The 22,847-nt window shown below is 40.8% G+C and overlaps 1 protein-coding gene across 3 annotated transcripts in view; it reads right to left on the bottom strand.

Annotated features, from left to right (window-relative positions):
- Positions 1 to 14,825: 14,825 nt before the first annotated feature.
- Positions 14,826 to 22,847, bottom strand: part of LOC309591244 (BOS complex subunit NOMO1) — a 31,134-nt gene continuing 23,112 nt past the window's right edge. For 2 of the 3 annotated variants that reach the window (XM_082313280.1, XM_082313279.1), the window contains exons 26-31: positions 22,478 to 22,561; positions 20,870 to 20,980; positions 18,877 to 18,978; positions 18,538 to 18,657; positions 17,486 to 17,578; positions 14,826 to 16,557 (exon numbers count right to left, since the gene is read on the bottom strand). In XM_082313280.1, coding sequence (XP_082169406.1) covers positions 16,426 to 16,557; positions 17,486 to 17,578; positions 18,538 to 18,657; positions 18,877 to 18,978; positions 20,870 to 20,980; positions 22,478 to 22,561 — 642 coding nt within the window. In that variant the 3' untranslated portion in view covers positions 14,826 to 16,425. The remainder of the gene's footprint in view (positions 16,558 to 17,485; positions 17,579 to 18,537; positions 18,658 to 18,876; positions 18,979 to 20,869; positions 20,981 to 22,477; positions 22,562 to 22,847) is intronic. The other variant, XM_082313281.1, reaches the window with a different exon arrangement.

Raw genomic sequence — 22,847 nt, 5'->3', positions numbered from 1 at the left:
GAAGCCAGAGAATAATATGTCTTAGAAAAACCCCAGCCACACAGCAGGTGGAAGTTCCACCCCATCCTCAAATGGTTCATACATTATTTCCAGCTGAGTATGAAGACCATGATGGGTGGGGGTGCAGACAGGACATCCAAATTTGCAGGTTTCTCATCAATTTCTCTTACAATTAGTAATTTACTCTTTTTTAAATAACCTGAAGACATCTTGGTTTATGCTTATGACAGAAGTCTAATGACTACAATATTCAAGTACCTCAGATTACAACACAAAGAAATCAAGCAAAAGGAACAGTGCCCAACATAGCAAGACTAAACTCAGGGAAGTTAAAGCATGGGAAGGGAAAGCAGCAGACAGAAATGAAGGTGCCAGTGCAGGTAATATGGGAGAGCAGAAATAAAAGCAAATCTTTTCAATATCTGTGTCCCTACCCTAAACTCTCAATAAATCTGCCTCCCTTTCAACCCATCACCACCACCTCCTTCCTCCAATTCTAGAAGAGGAAGAAAACACTATTTTGATGGTTTTTCCAAATTAAAGTAGAGTATGTTCTGGAGTACGTCTCCAGGAAACATAACTCCATTCGCTTTTAGTCCCCCCAACTTCACTTCTGAACTCTATTCTTGTTTGGTTCCACTATTGAAAAATGTGTGTTCCAGTAACTCTGCATTATTTTTGGTTATGCTACATGCCTGAATCTATAAGCATATGAGGAGGAGAAATACTGACAGTTCTTAAAAAAAATTAAAACCCACACTCATCATCCTCTAAAGGCTCAGAGCTTTCAATCAACATTCTGAATAATGGAATCTTGCCATCTCACTCCTGCAAAAGCTCTCCAGCAGTATTAGGGAGGGCTTAGGAGGTATTGGGAGTATTAGTCAGTGGCTTCCCATGTGTCCTGGTTTCAGCTGGGATAGAGTTAATTTTCTTCCTAGTAGCTGGTGTAGTGCTGTGGTTTGGATTTAGCATGAGAATAATGTTGATAACACACTGGTGGTTTAGTTGTTGCTAAGCAGTGCTTACACCAGTCAAGGACTTCTCAGCTACTCATGCTCTGCCCAGTGCACAAGAAGCTGGGAGGGGGCACAGCCAGGACAGCTGACCCCGACTGCCCAAAGGGCTATTGCATACCGTATGACATCATGTTCAGCTTATAAACTGGGGGAGCTGGCCGGGGGGCAGAGATCACTGCTCAGGGACAGGCTGGGCATCAATCGGCAGGTGGTGAGCAATTGCATTGTGCATCACTTGCTTTTTATATTATTATTATTACTAATATTAGTACTATCTTACTTTAGTTCAATTACTAAACTGTCTTTATCTCAACCCACGAATTTTCTCACTTTTACCCTTCCAATTCTCTCCCCCACCCCACCAGGGGACAGGGGGAGGGAGCAAGCAGCTGTGTGGTGCTTAGCTGCTGGCTGAGGTTAAACCACAACACCATGCCTGTCAAGTCAATGCTCCTCCTGAGCTGATGCACACTGATGCTATACCCAAGAGAGATGCACTACTCTTCAATAGGAAGCAAATTACATCATCCATTAGGATGAATTTCCAGACTAAAGAATGTGTCTAATTTTAATTTGCTACACACAGATAATTGACTTTATACTGAAATTGCTGTCATTTAATGTTTATCATATTCATATCTGATGAGCAACCTTAAGAATAGAAGTTACTCTTCTCAGGTTTGATTTATTTGTGTCTTTTTGCTTACTACAAAAAAAAGAAAAATCTTTGGCCCATTCCCAGTACACACATTGGGTCATCCCGTGAAGACTGTTTCATGTATGACATACCAGAAATCACACGTTTGTACATCACACTTATTCAATGTTATCTGCAGAAATATTTATTATTGCTACAGCTGATACTCTACACAGGACTACCAAGATGCAGGTTTTTTGTTTCACCTCCAAATTCTTCCATTCTTTGACTCTTCACTGAAGCTCACTACATTTACCTACTGCTCTTCAGCTTTCTGTTCTGCACACATTAACACCTAGTCATCAAAAGTTTGTACAGCGTCAATCTGTGCTCCAGCATGATCGCATTCAAATATTGTACAGTTCTTCCTACCGCTTCAAGAAAGATCAGTTGTGTTTTGATACTTTGGTTCTCATTGTATCAGCAAGGCTTTGCTCTCCTTTCTTGAAAGCACTCAACACTAAAGATACTGCTTGGCTCACAGCCACATCATCTCATATCGCAATCCTGAGAGAGAACATACGCACGCTAAGGATTATGAAAAGCAACCACAAAGAGAACAGTTGCTCTAGATCACGAGTGGCACACAGGAGATGATCTTTCTTTTAGATCACAGTGGGTCAAAATGAAACGCTAACTTTCTTTTTCCCCTTTTAGACATTACGTTTTAAGTCTCATGTGCTGCCTGGGATTCATCCATAATAATACCCTACTAAAATTCCACTGTACTATCAAGCAGCCCTAGTTTTCTTTTCTGTTTTGGGGCATGTATTATTGCTGCACCTGTTAAACAACTCTTCTGCTTTGAGACCAAAGTAACAGGCAGGGGGTAGAAGGCAGCACTTCTGAGAGATGTCGCTATAAATCCTTGACTTACTGCGTAGGAATTATGAATATCAATTATTTACAAAGGTCTAGGGAGTACCAGGTTATACATACTGCAGAAAACATACGAGTTTTGGGAATGGCAATACGGCTCAGCACAAATTGAGAGCCACTTGGTAGTACTTCCTGCTGGAGGGCTTATGTCATCACCACATGGCAAGGCACGAAAGTGTGAAATAGGATCGTTACGATCTCCTGCCCCCCATTCTGAAATGATGATAATGAAAACAATCTATTCCTCACTCCTCCCAGGAACAGCAAGACTTGAAAAGGAACAAGAAGAATACTAAAACAAGTACTGGGGAAAAGTGATTTTTCAAAGTTAACTCCAAAACAGTCTGCAAGCTCAAGCACTTAGCTTGCAAATGCATCTTCATTTTAGTAATAATTAGATCCCCAGTCAAAAGAAGCAGCATTCAACAGAGTAGCACTCATTTACAGCAACTGCTGCACAGTGCAAAACAGCACCTGAAGAGCTCAGGCTGACCAGCAAAGGAAGCCTCAGAACAACCTTTGCAATGAGCAAGCTTTCTCAGTCTTACAAAGCCCAGGAGTTTGCTACAGACTCTTCCTTCCTTTCCAACTCATCTCCATACACAGCAGACTCCTGGAACAGGTCAAATAAGACACGCAAGATTGCTGCTCTGTTAAGCTTTTGCACAAAGCGCTAAGCCCCATTCTTCTAGGGGGAAAATAATTCACTATCCATAAAAGAAAGCACCCAATACCAGTGGACACCACAGTAACTGCAGGAACTGGAAGCCAACTCCTTTGTTATTACCCCATGGATGGCAGCTATATCCACTCCCATACACAGAAGTGCTGAGGCACAATGCTGTCCCCAAAAGTGACAAAGTACCTGGTGGGAGAACTTACCTTACTGAGCAGGAAAAGGACTTGTCCCCTCACTGTCTTCTCCTCTGCAAACTCAGCTTGCATTACAGCCTTCCAGGGTAAAGCCTTTCTTCAGGAGGCCCAGATGGAAAACCCCTCATCTCACAAAATTTAAGTCTTTTGGCTATAAGGTTTTTTTGTTCTACAGTTTTCGGTTTCCAGGAGTTTAAGCGTGGCTTTCTCCCAGGACAGGGGAAACTTCTCAGCTCCTGTTTCCACAGGGAATTTGGTTATAGCCACCTCCCTCCACTGGTGCAGACCCCAGCCATGCTGGTAGCTCCCAAATTGCATCAGTCCTTCTCACCAAGCTTCCTCTCTCACAAGCTGACCCTAAACTTAGGCTTCACCTCTTTGTGGGCTGGGCCTTTTATACCAGCCCACAGCCATAACTCATCTCACTAACGAGCAGCCCCCTTGCCCCAGCCCATACCCTGGCTAGGGAGCTGCTGAAAGGTGAACAGGCCAGTAAAGCTGCTGCTGCCAGCATAAACTTAAGCAGTAGAGCTCTGTAAGCCAGGTTATTTAAAAAGTGGGGAAGAGGAGAGCACAGATGATGGTCCTCTGAGATACTCATCAATAATCAAGGAAAATTTTCTGAAGCAGGGAAGGTATATTGTTGCTCTTTGCAGGTATGCTGCTGACCAGGCCAGGAGGCATTTACTGGAGCATATGAACTGGGGCTCATATTTATTCCGCAGAGGGGAAAGAGCACATCCTGTAGGGGATCTTTCTACTTTCAGGGGTTTACATGAGCCCAGTGGTGCTGCAAAAGGAATACTGCAGAGCAGGCAGAGGCCCTCTCCCCCTTTGCAAGACTGACACCGGCAGTTAGGTGGTCCTGCTGACACCACATGCACTGCACACTGTATGTCACGATTTCTCGGGAGGCTACTAGCACCTACGCTCTACGCAATAGCCTGTCTGGTACTTTACGCATTAGGAGACGTAATAAATCTATCTGGCTATTTATCTCTTTCCCTGGTTAAAAAGTCCTCGTGGCTCCAACAGATTGGACTATTCAGAGATTTGTTTTTTGCTAGTCCTACCCCCGACTCCAAATACTGCATGGGATTATTGTTATCTGCAGCTGCAGAACATGTTATTGTCATCACCTGAGGGGATGCTCACAGCCACCTGACTGCAGTGTCTTGTGGAGACATTTGAGCTCCCTAAAACTTGTTCCCTTCAGTGCTAGCAGCTTTTTAACCAGGGTGCTGTGAAGCTACCATCCCTGATTGATTTATTCAGATTTTCCTGTGCTGAGTTCAATGCTGCAGCAGCTAATTCACAGCCCAGATCACTGTGTCTCCTAGCTTTATGTTTAAAACACCTTCTTAAGATGCTGAGCTCCCCTTCACCCAGTCTAGGAGGGAGGAATGACTGGGATCTGAATGATTTCCTACTCTCCAAATGAGTACTTCAAGTGGCAAAGGTGGGACTGGATGTAAAGGAGCAGAAAACATTTCAGGGAAAAAATGAGGAGGGCCTTATTTTTGCCCTAGCCTGGAAAAGGGAGGAAAAAATTCCAAGCTCCAGACCACTTTAGGGATCTGGAAAATCCTTTCCTGCTCAGACCTAATTTACCTTACTGATAGATTGATTTCCCCCGAGGAGGGTGAAGGATGAGGCAGCAAATTTCTGCAGGGAGAGAAGCTTGTTTCTCACAATGGCAAAGACACAGATGAAGGACCCCACTACCTGCCAGGAAGGCCAGGTGTACCATATACCCACTTGAATTTCTCAGATTAGACAGCCGGTCTGCAGAAATGGGAGCTTTTAAGAAAAGGCTCAGCTCACTGCAAAACATTGTGGGTGCTCTGGCTGGAGCCATTTGAATATACAAGTTTCCTTTCCAGGAGAAAGACCTGGCAATTTTGGATTTCTTTCTGTTACAACATGAAATGAAAAAACATAAAAATCCAGTAAAATGGAATTTCCAGAAATTTTTTAGGCAAATGCAAACCTGTTTTTATTAAATTAAGAATTCTTGTTCCATTTTTTATTTTTACCATTATAGTATGAAATTTACTATATATGATATAATAAAATGAAAAGATTATTTAAGAGAAAAAATTGACTCTATCAGTATGTTTCTTTATTTCCAATCTTTTAAAATGTGTTTTTATTGAAATCAACACTTCCTCATTAATTTAATCTGTCACAATTTTTTTTTTATTCTTATTCCCAGCGTTAACCAGGGTACTTAGCTTCTGTATAAAAAAAAGTGATTACGTGCCATGAAGTCACAGAGTATTTTCATCTGGAATATAAATGGAAGTAACCTTTCCAAACAGAATATATTAACATATGCTGGAGAATCCATTGGTTATTCTGAGACCTCTTTCTTTCAGTCTTTAATCACTAAAGCCATCATCTTAGCATCAGTTTTACAAATGGCAAAAGGACCAATAGCTCTCATGAGAATGTGTTGTGTTTGTTTTGTTTTTTTTTTTTTTCCTCAATCCGGGCAAGGTCTCACAAATGTGCTATATTTTAGTGATTATTTTTTAAGCAGAAATGTCATCCTCTTCCCTAAAATGATAAACAAATCTGATTCTACGGAATTCCATTAAGCTCCTTGCAAATGAAATAATCCTCATCTGAGAAGTACAAATATGCAGATGGCTTCATCCTATTATATCTTATTCTTTCAAACAGAAGGAAATTAGAAGAAACCAGAAACTAACAAATATCCCCAGGCAAGATTTGCAAGACCCTGAAGAAAATGGAGAAGCACATCTGTTGCTCTTCTCCTCTTGTGATATGGAGAACAAAACTGATACAATACACCTAAAAAGGGCTCATGTAAGGAGAAAGGAAATTATTTAAGATTTACTTTGAGGAAGTAAGTTGTCAAATGCTCAGGAGAGCTGTATCAGCATGTTTTTAAAAGACCAACTCTCTCTGCTCTATCTTAAATCAATAAAGTCCAAGCTCCTGCCTTTAGGAGAAGATGCAAAACTAGGGATTTCAGTGGCAATACATGCTTTCTTTCAGTCCCCTTTTCCCAGATCCCAGAAGCACCATGCTGTCTTCTTGAAGGTACATCCAAAGGCTTTGTCCACCAGGAGTCTAAGTGATGTGGGGATGTGGACCCTCTAGCAGGGAGCAGCTGCCTGGGGACTGGGCTCTGCAATGGTTGGTGACTGAGATGTGGGTCTTGACCTCTTTGGATCTTGGTGGCCATCATATAGACTATGCACACTTGAATTTCCTATCACCTTTTATCTGTCTGATCCATTTATACTGTAAGGCCTTTGGGCTTTAAGTAGGGACATTTTCTTACACAGATAGGCAAGGTGTCTAGAACGATGGGGCATTAGATCTTCAGCTTGGCTTTCAGAAAGCCTCCACACTTCAGCTACTAAATAAAAACAACAATTTGGGACAATGCCCATGCCATTTAGCACTAAGAAATCCCAAATTTCCAGTATGTCCTTGAAAAGCAGATTAAAAAATTCCTTTCTCTTGACCAGACCTTGTTCTGAAAAGAGGTAATGCAAGTTTGGAAGCTGGGACGGTTACGTACCTTACAGCTGTGGAGCAAGTGAATATGAGGGATTCTTGAGGCATGAAGTATGTGTGAAACCACTTACGGGATGTCAGCTGTAGAATCTGACGTTTAGTCTAATTATTAAAGAAAATATTACAGCAAATAAGATTAATAAGACACAAGGAATTAGAATTTAGTGAGTTTCATTAAGTGAAGAATGATTTTTAGATGCAGATCTGGGTTGTATTCACCAGAACTAGAGACAGAGTTTGGATACCTGAGAGACAGCAGCTTAAACAATTAAAGAAAAAAGCACACGAACCAAGGGAGATCAGAAAGGTTCTGCAGAATAGTAAGCAAATTCACAAAGGAGCTGGAAGGCGTAGTTCACAGGTAACGGCTCAGAGATGCCTCTAATGGCTGAACAAAACGAACCGGATGAGACGGAAGATGTGGAATTAGGCTCTTCTCTCTCCACGTAAGAGTAAAATGTAGTTTGTGAATTGGCTAACGCTTGAGCACGAAACATGCTGTAGAAAAGTCAGCATTGAATGACTTTGTGGGACAATTCTGCACTGGGGACATAGGCTCAGCAGATGGGAAGTAGGAAAAGTCGTCTGATCTAAGGACCTTGTATGAGAAAAGACAGCAGAAGTGCCTCGCACTTCCATCAGCGCTGCCATTTCTGTGTCACACACAAGCTCTCAACCTCTGGGAACCACAGCTGGGAAAGATGGAGTCACGGGATTTCATGGCCTCTTGGTGGGGTATTTCAGAGGAGGGAAGAATGCATAATAACGGTGGTGTTCCTACAGTAATTGCGCAGCTTGATTTGGAGAGAATCGCTTCACATCAGCACCACTCTCCTTACAGACAGTTTGATAATCAAAGCTATGTTAGCAGAGGACTTTTGGCTCCATTTATGCCAGGAGCTAACTCTTTGCATTCTGGACACCGCTGTCTTTGTGCAGGTCAGAGAGAGAAGTTTTCTTTGAATTGCCCTTGATTTTACCCAGTGCTCGGCACTGCAACGTTCACACCGGGGCTTCATCCTCCAGATTACCATCATCATCCCTATGGGGAGGACCTACAACAATCTGAACAATAAGGTCATAGCCAGTGAATGCAGATCATTGTCCAGCCTTATCTAATGCTGTATCTTGAGCATATAGAAGAGAGCCTAGCTGTCTAAGAGCACATCCATGTCTGTAGTCAGGACATAACTGGATGTTTTGTTTTCAGAGTTACAAATCACCCAATATGTAATCAATGCAACTTGTCTGCCCCAGTTTATCTTGCATAATATAATAAGCACTAACTACCATTGGTTATTTTTATGAAATTGCATTCCTTAACTTGATTTGGCACTGTACTAGCTCTCTGCTTCCCTCCCAGCAACAGCACATGCTACAGAGGAAGTTTGATTTGGAACAGAAATCTATGTGTTTATATAGATGAAGGCAGAGGTATTATTTCCTATATAAAAATTAATGAATGCAATAATCACAGACACCATTCACTACCAGAAAGAATATAGGCTTATTGACCTAGCAATAAGCTCAGGCAGAGCTTTATGGATGGCGTTTTTCGCTAATTAGTTTGATGGAGAAAAGAAACATTGCACAGCAAAATGAGGAATAAAAGCTAAATAGCCAAATATGTTTGTGCCCTCATCTTTTATCTTCTCTGCCACTTCCTTTCTTCTGTTTTTATTCCTTTCTTCTGTGTTTATTCATCTGATAGTTAAATGACTGAAGACTATAACAAAGAGGAAGCCTAATTGTGTAGGCCATATTTTCTTTATTGAAAAGCTGAGCTTTTTCAGTATTTCGCATGTTTTTGCTGTAGAAGATCTGTCTACATAGCTAAAGTGCAACTGAAACATACCTAAAGACTGAAGCTACATTTACACGCAAGTCCACATCTGAGCCTGGACCTACACAACAAACATTCTGCTGGGGCATAGCCTCAGTCTTCTGGAGAGATCATGCTTGCAGCCTGGTAGTAGGTGTTTGACTACCCAGTGCCCTTGTGGCAGTGGATGCAGGAAAAGCAACAGCTCATTTATGAAATTCTATACATTTAAGACACGGCAAGGAGAGCTGGTACCAGGTTTCAAGGCCCAGAAGCAGAGATTTTCATTTCAGAATGGATATTATATTCTTATTGTAACTCCTACTGCTTGATTTTCAAAGCCTAGATTCCCCCCGCTCCCACTTTGAGAAACAGCTCTGGCAGGACTAGGAGGCAGATGACCTGGCTTGCTGCTGTAGTGTCTGTGAGTGTTGCTGGAACGTCCTGCCTCAGCATCCCAGTCCCTCAAAGGGCCTTTGCGATGACTTCCACCTTGCTTTGTGAGCTGTCAGTCAGGAATGCGGGAACGGCTGGCTCCCATACTGTAACATATGGCAAAACTTCCCTGATCCGGGCAAACAGGACAAAGCATCATAAGAAGACATCACAAAGAGAGCTGTGAGACCACAGTTCTGGCCTCACAGGACCAAAGCGTCAAGAGATTTATTTAGGTACCTGAAAATGCAAATAGGTGTTTATTAGATATTTTGAAGTATGTAATTCTGTAAGTTTTATTAAAACCCTGCAAAATAATGGCCTTGCTTGCCTACATCCTTTTAGAAATTCCATCTCTTAAGTACTGAAATATCTCTAATTATTGGCCTTCAGTGCTCCAGGAAGCCAAGTTACAGAGAAAGATAGCAGCCTGCTCGTATTTTAAGGAAGATTAGGAAAATGTCAGTGTGGAACAGCAGAGCATCCAGCTAAGGTGAGGAGCACCGCCGGGCTAACCATGTCCTAGAAGCCCCTTACTCTCTTTTCATGAGAAGAAAAAAAGAAAAACTGAGCAAATAAGGATAAGCTAGGTGTCTAATTCAGCTACCAGTAAGGACAAATGCCTGCATTCAAGATTAAGTCATTAAATATATCGAATATTCATGTTTAATGAAGTACAGGATAAATTTCTTGTGTTTTTATTTAGGGTTTTGTAATGTTAATGCAAATCAGATTCAGTACTGATGATATGAATCACCCCATCTTCCCCCAAGACGTATGGGTATCTGTTGTCATTTCACATAGTTATTAGCAGTAGTATGTCTCCGTTCCTTGCTGTTTCTCCCTTCTGCAGTGCTGCAGTTCTGTAACGTACCATGTGGAAAGCGAGAGAAAAGATTTGTTCTGTCTTCCTCACAATACCTGAACTGCTCCGTACACGTGGGTCTCAGCCCAGGGTCTGACTCTCTGTGAACCAAAGTGCCGGCTCCTAGAGCTGGAAGTTACACACAGAGAAATGAAAGTTAATTCCCAAAGCACCAACGTCTCTTTTTGGTCACCTTCTATCCTGGCGCTCACCAGAAATAAAAAGCATTGAAAGCAAAATTGTCATTTCATAAAGTCCATCCATACTATAAAAAGTGAAATTCATGGTCTTGTTTCCTGTCCTTCAGTCAGTGCTCACTGCTCAGAACCACCACGGCATCACTCACTCCATTCTCACACCTGAAAAAATTTACTGAGGAGAAAGGTAAAAATATAAACACAGTCACAGATAAGATTTATACAGCTATAAACATGAAAAGCAACATGTGAATATGTTCTTTTTAAAAACTTGTTTACTTTGTGAAGTTCTGACTTTATTGTATATCACCAATTCAACATCTGCTCACCATGACTTGAGATACCACTGCCAGACTGCTGTACTGAGCTTTGTATGAGCATACATAGCCGCATGAACCCTTACTAATACGAGCTTACAGTCCTTACAGAGCTTGTTTCAGGGCTGACACTTACTGGTTAAAGCTGGTCTTGCCTCCCCTTACGCCAGGAAGAACGACAGAGTCCCTTGTGCTCCACAATCACACCAAGCCTCCCCAAGGATAACAGTACATACAGCTGGAGTGCAGAACAGAAGGGAAACACCATTTCTGATTTTAAATGCATAAGCAAATTTGCATCCAATTTCCATGCTTATTAAAACAAAATAATTTTTCTCTCTGCACATAAAGGACTTTGCTCCTCTAGTGACAGAGAGGGCTGTTTCAGATGGGCTGGGAATCGCAAGTGCTGGTTAAACTTTGTCAGGCCTCTCTGCATAGCAGAAAACAAACACTCCAGGCCCCAAGCCTGCAGATGTGCACTTAATGAACTCTTGAGTTTGTCTGCTAAGAGAAATCATCCATGTCTGTCGCACATCACGTGTATTGAGGAAGGGGAGAGGAGGCTCTGGGCAGCGTCCTGTCCCCTCCTTCCAGAAGGAGCAAGCCCTACGGTACAGAATGGAGCACATCAACGTGCTTCCTGATGACTGCTGTAGAAACCACTTTAATGCAGCAAACACTAGAGACCATAGAAACAAAATAGTTCCTTTTCATGTGTATTACTTAAGCCGCTATTAGTTTCTTTTGTGCCTGAGAGTAGGAAGGCTTGGAGTGGGATTTTGTTGATGGTTTATCACAACCCTATGCTTTAAAAAAAAAAAAAAAAGGTAGCTAGACGCAGTGTGATGAGAGACCTGTGAAGAAACTAGACTCTTTGTGATGCGGATTTAATTATTCTGGTATTGACAAAAATGAGAATTAAAGGAGGAATCAACCTGCTGACTTCCACGGGCAGTAAAAAACAGGTTTATCTTTCACTGTTTATTGAGCTCTTAGAAATGATAAATTCAATAATGGTCTGGTGGGTGTTTAGTGCTTTATGATAATATATCATTGGGCTTAAAGTAATCATGGTCTTAGGCTTGAAGGTAACAAATAAGACTTCAGACAGCATCACGTTGCGCAGCTCAAACATTCCCAGAAAGATGGTGGGAGAGGAGGAGGGAGAATGAGCAAAAAGTGATATTTAAGGCAAACAGAGTAAATAATGCAATCGTGTTGATACCAGTAATAGCAAACAGTTAAAAGTGATAATGGAAGTTACTGGAGTAAAGCAACAACATATCAAATATAGACAGAAAGCAATTACAAAAGGTATAATAGAATATTGAAAGGACAAGCTAGCTGATGTAAAAAGCTCACAAAAGCTCTGTAAAACATTCAAGGGGAAAAAGTTGCACTTGCTAATAATAATCCATGAAGGCTCAGGGAATGCTAATTAGCGTAGAGCTGCTCTTCATTTGTACAAGGACGTATGGGCTTGTTCCAGGTTTAAATAAATGACTGAATGACAGAGACTAAACTCATTGGTGGTGTTTTAAAAAATTACAGAGTTCTGGCATCAGTCAATAACGCACCAGATTTACTGGATTTTCAGAGACTTTCAGAGATTTTCTAAAGCCACCAATCCATCTGCAAGGAAAACGTAACTTACCCCAGGTAACGTGAACCTGCCAGCGGGTGTGATTTGAGCCAATGCTGTTGTGCTCAGCTCAGGAAATTTGCTACTTTTCACGTCTTTTCTACACCACTCACTTTATTGCATCTACTTTTGCAAGAAGCGCAATTTAAATGACTTTCAGACTGGAAAAAGTAGAAATACAGATACCGTACAAAGCAGGGAATACTGAATAGGAGGAAAATTAGACACCAATCATCTCAGGGCTCAATTCCACATTCAGTCTCAGCTTTTCTTGACAAGTCAGTTACTTAGATGTCTCGTACGATTTTCAAAGCCATCTTACCTTCAAAAGCCTCAGTGCTTAGTCCATGTTTCCTCAGCATAGGGCTGAGAAGGGTACTCATTACTTATTAAAATTGCTAATTCTGCAATTGGCACTTTCAATATCTGAAGAACAAAATTCACACAAGGAAGAGGAGCAGCAGGAATCAAGTTGCGGTCTCAGATGGGTGATGCTGAAGGCCCACAGCGGTGCCTTCTTATTTTCACAGTACGGACATATTTGCTGATAGAAAGCAAAATATCTAAGGATAACACCATAGTATTGAACTGCCACATCAGAAGATGGCATGTCTGCTGTCAGCCTTGCCTGAATTAATTTTCTTTCCTTTCTTTCGTTGGTGAGTTAGAGAAGTTGGCAAGGATCACAGCTATTCTGCTGGTAGGAGGTGGGGAGCCTCGGTCAGTGTATCAGCACATAAAGCACTAACATTCGTTTCAGAGATTCCTCCTGAAATCCTGTCGGCCGTAGAAGGGAGGCACTGAGCTCGCTGGCCTGCTGGGCACTTCCCGCCCTGGTCGGCCCCCAAGAGATCTACAGACCCCATCTCGCGCTACATTGTCATTATTCCCCTAAATATTCTTAATTAAGAAAAACAAATGAACACTTAGCGCCAAGAATCCGATTCATACAACTATGTGTCTTACATTGAATAGTGCAACTCAGCAAATACTGAAATTTAGATTTTAAAAATAAACGCAACAAAGACTATTAACTATGAAGAAACCTGTGCTTCTCCACCCTTGCTGAGAATGCTCATTTCTCTGTTTTAAGCATTTGTTTTCTTGCTTTTAAGCACATTTGTTTTTTAAATTGCTGTATCTTTATTTAACAACATTGCTGCTTACGCATCAAAAACACTTGTCCTTGGAATCTGACAGCCATCTAATAAAGATGATGCTTTAGAAACTAAGCTGAACCATCTACAAAGAAATGGTAAAATTCAATATTAACGATCCATTTCATTCTTAAACAATAGAATTCTGAGCATTACTGATGAACCAACCAGATATATGTAATATTCGTTGTTGCTTTTGATAGAAAAATCAAGTAACATGCAATGCTATCTTTATCCAGAGGGCCTCATTCTCATTTCCAACAGGATTCAGCCATTTGCCTGTATTTAGCTCACCAAGCAAATGAATTGATCATTCTTTTGCTATTGTGCCTGCAAAAAAGAATAGTAAACACTGAGCCTTGAAAGTTTTCTGGTAGGAAGCAACATCTAAATGTTAGTCCCATTCTGCCTTTATTCTCTGCATTAACATAAATGAACTAAAGATGCAACAAGCAGCTTAAGCTGACATTTTCAATAGGAAATACCGAAAAGGCCAGTCCAACTGGTACTGGTGTCTTGGTTTTAAGAAGCACAAAATCAATTGCAAACCTTAGATACGGAAATAATACCTAAATATTCAGCTCGGAAGAGTACAGAAGGTAAGCCTAAAGTGAATCCACCAGTTCTGCACTGAAAAGTGCTGTAACGCAGTCACGCTGTATACAGGAGATCCGCTAGAGCTACGTGCTCCATTACACCACCGAGGCAGAGCTACCACCACCCAGGTCTGCGGGTACGGGGCTGTGAAGACTGCAGAGTACCTGGGTACCGGGGCTGAGGAGCTGGCGGCAGGAGTTTGCCCCTGCAGACCTTCATGTTCATACAAAAACTCCCTCCCAGTGCCCCAGCCCGACCCCTCGTCCCTAGCGTGCACAGACCTCAGTCTATCCTCGCCTTACGGATGTGGCTCTGGGGATTTCAGAGACCACATTGCTGATTTTTCTGCTTGGGTCTGTGTATCTGGTTATTGGTTTCTAAATATAATTGAAGATATTGATTTCTTGGCATTTAGTTCTGCTTTAGAAATTATCTCATGCGTTAGTTTTCCCCGTGTTCTCAAAGAGCACCATGACTTCTCTGCCAAGTGAGAAACTGCAAGCTATAGTTTTTGTTAGGAATAAACACTTCAAAAGCAGAATAAACCTCAAAACACGAGGCTGGAAGCAAGTAGGCCGCCAGCGTGGTCTTTGCAGAAGGCAAAGAACAGAAAATTTTGAGGAGAGACATTGGGGAAATCCTAGGTCTAGAAGCAAATGTTAAATTAGCAAGCATTAACACTTTTTTCTTTCTTTCTTTTATTAACCACATTTGCAATGTTGAAGGTCAATCACCAGCAAGTCCCACAGTTCAGAGGTCAGAATAGCTGGTACTCCCTCAAGGCACAGGGACATGTGCATTTCTTCCTCATACATTCCCCCAGAGTAGCAATGCCTTTCTTAACATTCACCAGCTTAAAATAAAGATGTATTGAAGACGTACAATTTATTCTAAGTTTTACAACACTGTTTTTTCCTCATATACTTCATCACAGTAATATAAGATTCAAGGTCATTAAGTAGAGAGCATGATAGTTTATTAGAGCTTCATCTCAAACTCTATACATACATGCTTTTTCAACATTCATTTTTATTATGATCTTGATAGAATTTCCCTCAGAGAGATTAGAATGATCACCGAATGAAGTTTTAATTATTTAGGCCCAAACTAATGCAAAATACCAACAAAAATAGCATAAAACCTTTAGCATCCAAATTTCTAAGAACGGTAGGGTTTGTAAGCTTAAATATTTAAATGTGAAGGGACTTTATTTCAAGTACTGTAAAAGAGAAACATTGCCACTTACTGGCAGTACCAATGTCTTTGCAATATTTGCAGGCATTTATGTGCATCTTTCAAAAGCTCTATTAACCTTTATACTATTTGTCAATAAAAAGCCCCATTAACATTTAAACTGTGTATGTCCAACTGTCTACTTCTAACAAGAATCAAAAGCTAGCCTGTAAGAAACAGTTATTTATTACAGACTATGTTATTGGGACCCTACACGTTGGAGATTTTGACAAGCTCACACTTCTTAAAGTTAAAAAAAAAAAAAAAAAATTAATCATCAATTGGCGAAAAGGCTGCACATGGCCTGAGCAGGAGATGCGACAGCCACACGGGTGAAGGGGTATCACCGGCAACACAGTACGGCTTTGGAAAGAATAGTACAACCAGCTGGAGCTGCTTCAGGAACACTGGAGGTCTGAAGAGATCACACTGTCTATGAAACTGAAATTGAGACACTGCTTTTGCAGTAGGATCATCAAAACTTACCTGACATTAACAACTAGCCTTACCTGACATGAACAATTCGTCTTCATCGGGCAAAAACTTGATTTTAATCAAAGATAACATAATGATTGGATAAGAGCTGAAATCACAGCTGTGCAGATGACAGACTCCTCAATCAAGCTGCTGAACTGGCAGTGCCAAAGACATAATTCACCAGTTCAGGGGTGTCCCCCAAAACTTTGTTTCAAGCACCACTGATTCAGTAAAATCCCTGTGTGCTGCTTCTGTAAAGTGGGTATTTCAAAAGGTAAGGAAAAATTATCCCAAAATCTAGAGACTGAAAGTGAAGTCAAGCAGTCTATTACCACTGCTTTTACAAATTATTAATGAAGACAGCATGACATGTTCCACTGAAGATTTAAAAAAAAAAAAAAAAAATCATTAATTGTCTTCAAGTATGGGAGATGCACTCACAGTGACAACAGAGGCATTCATTTCATTACTTTACAACAAGAAATCTATAGACTCCATAGAAAATTTACAACCAAAATGGAGCTAGTGTGACAAACGGCACTCATGTAGCAACAACAAAAATGTGAAGTCTGCAAATTCAACATGAATGTGTTCTAGTGGCTTCGCTTCCTCAGGCTCCAGTTTGACGGAGCACCACTTCGTGCAATCATTCCTTTCATCTCACGTCCGTCTTGTCTTCTGTTTTTTCGTTTGTCTCTTTGCATCCTCTGAGCCACCTGTGTCAGAACCTGTCTGTCCAAGAGCACGTACTCCTTGCAGTCGAGTTGTCAGCTGTAGCAATAAGGGAATAAGCTGGGGAGGGAAAAAAAAAGGGGGGGGGAAGCAGCTTGTGATTACAATGCTATGCAAGGTCTGAATGAGAACGTTCTTTTGACCCATGCATCCCCAAACACACAACCTATTGCATAAATGGCACACCTCCAAAGATATCAGAAAATGGCAGCAAATCTTGGGAAGGAATCAAACTAAACTTCTGGGAACTTCTGATAATCAAAACCTAAAATGATTCTCAGTAACTTTTTCTCCTGCAGTCATCTAGCCAAGGACAGCAGTTTGAGTCCTGAGTCTAGAAAATGACCACTATTTTCAGTGGAGGCTCTTTCAATGACACTGTAGAAAAACCTGGAGAATCCCATGTTCTGTGCTCTTACCCATGTTTGAGAGGAAATCAAACTACACAAACAAATTTATTTTCTCTTATCAGCAAAACAGAAATCCAGTCATATCAGAAAAGACTAGAAGAGCATGGCTTGTTAACAAAGACAGAGGGGTTATATAGCAGGTAGTTATATTCCTCTTGAGAGCTTTTCACTAAGGAGGGTATATAGCTAAAGAGACCAGACTCAATGATTTGCAAGATTTTTTCCAGTCTGATTGTTCCTGAAGCCAATAAAATAATTGTTTTCATTCCTATTATCACTGAGTCTGGTTATCTGAATTTGAATGATGTTGTATTGGGTTTTTTTCCCAGAGCCGTCAAATGAGAAGACAAAATTCAGAAGAGGCACAGGAACTCACCTTCACACTAAGTTTTTTTTAAAGGAAGGTAATTGTCCAAAAACTTAGGTACATTGTGCCTTTTCTGACAACGTGTCACATAAGGTGACTGTTGACTGCATCTCTGCCTGAATAACCACCTCAACAAATGCTCACTTAGCACAGTACAAAGTATTCATTGATAGGACAATATTTGGCTAAGACAAAAAAACCCATGACCTACCTTATCGTGGTTGTAACCAGCCAACAACAGAAGCAACGTCAGTGGTAACGCGATGTAAGATCCTTGGGCAATATCTTGTTCAGGCAGCTTTCTCTGAAAACAGTGGGGACCATGGATTTTGGGTTTCGTTTTTTTTAAACAGTCATTTTGACTATGAAATCCCTCAGCTTTAAACGTCAGCAATAGGATCATGTGGCATGTCCAGCCCTTCCCATCTGAATTCCTTCTAAGTGCTGCTCTCAGATTTACTTTACCTTCAACTTCAAAGCAGTCCCCTTGATCACATTCATTCATCTGCTACCTTCTTCCTGGGGTTTGCTGTTTTTTAAAGCTAATTCTCTGATGGTCAGTCTCCACTTTACAGTCAGCCTGGTGTGCTTTGATTTACCTGTCACATGCTGCCCAAACCTCTGTCATCCCAATGATAATGCTACAGCAACCATACCAGCACAAAATCTTTCAGGCACATCTGCATCCTTCATTTATAACTGCCATTTCATGTCTCCCTTGTGTTTCCCTGGCATCTGAACATGCAGTGATGCAGAAAAGAAACAGATCATTTAAGTATTACAGAACAAACACTGCACTGTTCAGAAGTGCAAAAAGACACTTCTCTCTCTCAAGGGAGAAGTTTTCCCCTGATGTTTGAGAACCCCTCTGCTTTACTCCCTATCTCAGCTCCAATAACTAAAGCTCTCTTTTTGGCCTGGTGATGCTTCTTTCATATACACAGAAGTCTTTAAAGGAATTCTGACAACAATCCTATCTTTCTCCTTCAGCCCCCTGTTACTGCAACCTTTCAGTTAGCGTCATAGCTACACCACCTTCCTGAACTCCTTACCTGCCTCCCACAGCACCCCAGGTTATTACATCCCTGCCTGATGCCTTAAGTGTGGCCAAATCCAACTCCATGGTCACTTTAATGCCTCTCATAAACCTCTTTATATTTACTTAATAGAAAGTTTGGCCAAGACCACAAAATATATGCGGGCTACATTACCAGACATTGCTCTCAAGGTGAACGCTTGAACATTTAAGTGTTTTGTACTTACAGTGGGACTGAAGATCAGCGTAATGTGCTTATGATATCCAATAGCAGTGAACGAAACTTGAGGCAGGGTGTAGTCATACTGTGATTTAGACAATGTAGAATCCAGGAGCACCACGTAATTCTGTGGGTAAAAAATACACTCAGTCTACAGCATCAGTAGCAGTCTGAGATAAAAATTAGATTTAAAGGCAAAAGTCAGTTTAACAGGCTTCAAAATCTTCTGAGACATTGGTCACTCCAGCATGAATACAGTACTGCAGGCACACCAGAAATAACACTTCAGTGTCCTTACGGAAAAAAATTAAAGTGACTTAAGCTAATTATTCAGCAATATTCTTACCTCTCCGTCTCGGAGCAGTGGGGGGAAATGGAAAAATAGGGATAGGCCTAAGTTGACTGTATGAATTGGGTTGTCAAGATTTTCACTTCTGTAGAGCTTCACCTGTGAGGGCAAGAAGAAAGCACAAACCAGGTATTTCTGAGCCTGCACCACAATAGACATTTCAGACATCCCACATCTTAAAGGATAAAAGCACTTCAAAAGTCATCATGTTTTAAAAACTCTAAGTTGTCAAGTAAGAACACCTGCAACTGTTCTAATCTGGGATGTGAAAAGTCACAGAAACAGTCTTTTAACAGAACTTGAAATAATTTAGGAACAACGGATGTCTGACATTTTCACATATCTAGTGTATTAAAAGTAGTCTGTGCTGTGCATTAACCAGAACTGAGTAATTCTTTTAAATAACCCCAGCAGTTTCACAGGAATTTGCAGCTGGGGGTTGTTTCTATTTCTCTGATAGGCTCATTTTCCTTGATTTCAATTTCTCTACACTTATTTAACAAGCTAGACATCCTCAAGCTACAGAATAGGCCTGAAGTCCTCAGCAAATACAGTTTGCTCAGAAACCAGCATAATTAAAAGAGGGTTGTGTCATAGTCGAATAAGGCTGGTAGGGGCAGCAGCGCCTCCTTACAGGAGGCTGCCTGTACACACAAACGTTTATCAGCCACCGCACCTCCTCCAGAGGACACAGCAAGCAAAGTGATGGGTTTTGTGGACCGCTCTGAAGCAGCCTTCTAGCATCTATACCATTGTTTGTAAACCTCTGGATCAGATATTTGCCAAGACTCAGCTCTCTTTGCAGACACAGCCCACTAAATTCTCATTGATTCTGCCCAGTGCTACCATGGCTGCAGCTCCAATCACAGCTCACCAGAGCATTTCCAGTTGTTTCATCAAGGCCATGCAACCAGAAGGGACCAGACTGAGGTCACAAAACTGCTTGCTTGTGTCTGTATCAAATCTTAGCACATCTTTCAAAGACAAAAATTTCTGCCTTGAAAGCAAGGGTGATGATATGGCACCCATCAACAGCACACGTGCATTACATGCAACGCAAGACCCAGCCTCATAAGAAACAAGTACAGGCTTGGATAACTTCCATATAATTAAATTTTGACATCAGTTCCTATTTGCTTGGGCTGAACTGCAAGAGTCTAAATTTCCCCAGAAAGACAGGCAGCTTGCTCAGGTGCTCTTCAGTCGGGTGATACATTTTCCCTTCACACCTCCTCCAAGTGTTGGATCCTTTGGATGTCTCCCAAAAAACCCAACAGCTCAGCAATGAGATCTGACAGATCTAGCTCATCTAGCATAGCGGACTAGTCTGAAAGAAATCCAGGCGCTGCATTTATATTTGTAGGTAACATTTGAAGAAGCTTTTAAACCTGAGAAACGGTACTATAACTCCTACCACACCAACAGCTCTTGCAGATACTTCCAGCATCTGCACCCTAAGACAAAAGGATCACAGGTGTTTAGCAAGTTTTTTTCAGATCACAGCGCAGCCTTTTTAATTTTTAAAATTTTAGCTTTACTATTTGTCGCATACTCTCTCTTGTAACTGTACTTTTAAATTCATGTGTCCTATGGTATCATTGCATTCACGTGGTATCTTCTTGCTAGCAGACATGCATGTCAGAAGTTCCAGGTATTTCAGGAATTAATACAGCTCTCTGACACAGAGGACTCATTTGGCTCCTGGTGTCTTGCTCTCCCTATGGACAGGGCATCCCTAATCAGGGAGGCAGACCCGAGAAAGTATTTCTTAAACATACTCCCATGAAAAATGGAAACATTAAAGCAAAGCAGCGAGGAACACTGGAATCTTAATTCTATCTGGAATTCAAATTCACCTTCATTAAAATATTAGTCATAATTTGAATTAAATGTGTGCTCTGGCTACTGAACAATTTCCAGTGACCCTGCAAAAAAACATCAGGAAACCAATGGCAAATACACTTGAAGAAGATGAAAGGCTTGAACTTACACATAATGTGGAGAGATATTCAGAAGATGTAATTACATTTCCACTTAAATCAAATTGATTAATTTGCCGGAATGCTATAATATTAACATCATCAATGTCACTGTTCCCAACCTGCAACATATAACACAGTCATGTTTTTACCAACAGAGGAACAGTTAACAGAGGACAGTTAGCACAACACAAATATTGTTCTTAATTCTAAACAAGAAGTGAATTTTGCTCTATGCTAACCACATGGAAACGTGAAGGCTTTCCAACTACAAGTACTGTTCCTCCAGAGCGTGCAGCTCGCAATTGCAGACTTGTGCATTATCAGCACAAGGCTGATGGCATTAAGTTAAATTAAAAATGGAAGAAGTATCAAAAGCACGCATTATTTTGGAAGAGGCTGAGTTACACATGCTGGACTGCCTGATGTCTGAATGTTGATCTCAGTATTTTGCAACTGCGCTGAGAAATGCACATTACTATGCTAGGATGTTTATACAGTCGATTAATGAGGAATATGCTCATATCATAAGATAACCTACTTCAAAAATATATAACTTTCTATTATTCAAAATTGTATAAAATACAAAACATTTGTGTTTCTAAATCTGAACTCCGATCAGAGTGAGGAAAGACTTTTACTCAAATAATAACTGCAGTAACAGACAGGTTACGGTTAGGCCAGGTGCCATACCAACAGTCTGGCGCCACTGAGGCTGGACATTTTTTCTGCAGGTGTCTTTCAAACGCTTCTCTCTTCTGGAGAAAATGGCAGGCTAGCCAGGATAGTATTAGTACAAGCTACTGCACACAGCTGTCACTTGCAGTACATAACCTTCACATCATTTTCTGGAATTTGGGTTGCCATTCTCTTCCCCTTCCCAACCAGCAAGCACTCTTAGCAAGAAGACACTAAGGACTTGAAAGATTTCTGCCCTTCTGTGCTGCTGCGAAGGAGGGCACCCTGGTCAGGCGCGCGTCTGAGCTCAAATAATGACCGTCTCCCAGTGAAAACTTCTGGACAACTAACAAAGGCTAATTAACCTTTGCTGAATGTCAAGAGATAAATGCGAGGCAACTAATCTGAATCTGTAAAGATGGAGGAATATTTAACACGATTTCATCAGTTTTCAATTCAAAGTTGTTATTATTACAGATTGTAAAGATCTGCTAGTCTGAATGACAATTTCATCTACATCAAGACTGCAGGATTTGGACCAAATAAAGCGTAACAAAATCTATCTATCAATCAACAACTAAATACAAAGATAGCATAATATGACAATTTTTGACATCCTCAAGTCGCTAGTGCTTTGTTCCACATCATAAAGAAATGCTGAAAGGTATTCTTAAACATTTATTATCTCATTTCTTGATGTATAGTTAGTGACTGTGAAAGAATCCTTTCCACTTGTTTACTGTTTGGGCTTTATCTTCTTTCAATTTTAAGCTATGGTGCTGCCACACAATATGGTGCCCGTATTTAGAGAGCTAACTTGTTGAAAGCTACTTGACTAAACAGAATGCATTCAACTACATTGCTGCTGATAGAACGAGACATAATGTCTAGACAGATGCATTTCATATTTAAGTGAGACTGCAAAAAAAAGAAAAAATTACCTCAATTGCGCGATGCTGTGGTAAAGCTCTTTCAATGTGATCGTTGCCTTCAGCTTTGAGTTGGACATGATACACACAACCAGGCTAAAAGCAACATTCAATGATAAATCCCAACACTGAATAATATGTACTTTAATTTCAGAAGACAGTAAGAGATTCCATTTAAGATACACCACCCAAACAGATCTAACTCTACCCAGTTAAAGTTTTCCTTAACCCAAATAGAAAATGTAATTCAATCACACCATTAGGGGTGCGTACTGCCAGCAAATACAAAAGGCCTATTACAGAACTTTCACTAATTTATTACATTACTGTATTAAAAGAAATCACCTGCTGTGAAGTGTTTTAGCTAGAAAGAAAATACATT

This window comes from Platalea leucorodia, assembly GCF_965183815.1.
Source record: "Platalea leucorodia genome assembly, chromosome: 5".
NCBI lineage: Eukaryota > Metazoa > Chordata > Aves > Pelecaniformes > Threskiornithidae > Platalea > Platalea leucorodia.
The sequence above is the reverse complement of the archived record's forward strand: the minus strand, read 5'-3'. Positions and strand labels throughout refer to the sequence as shown.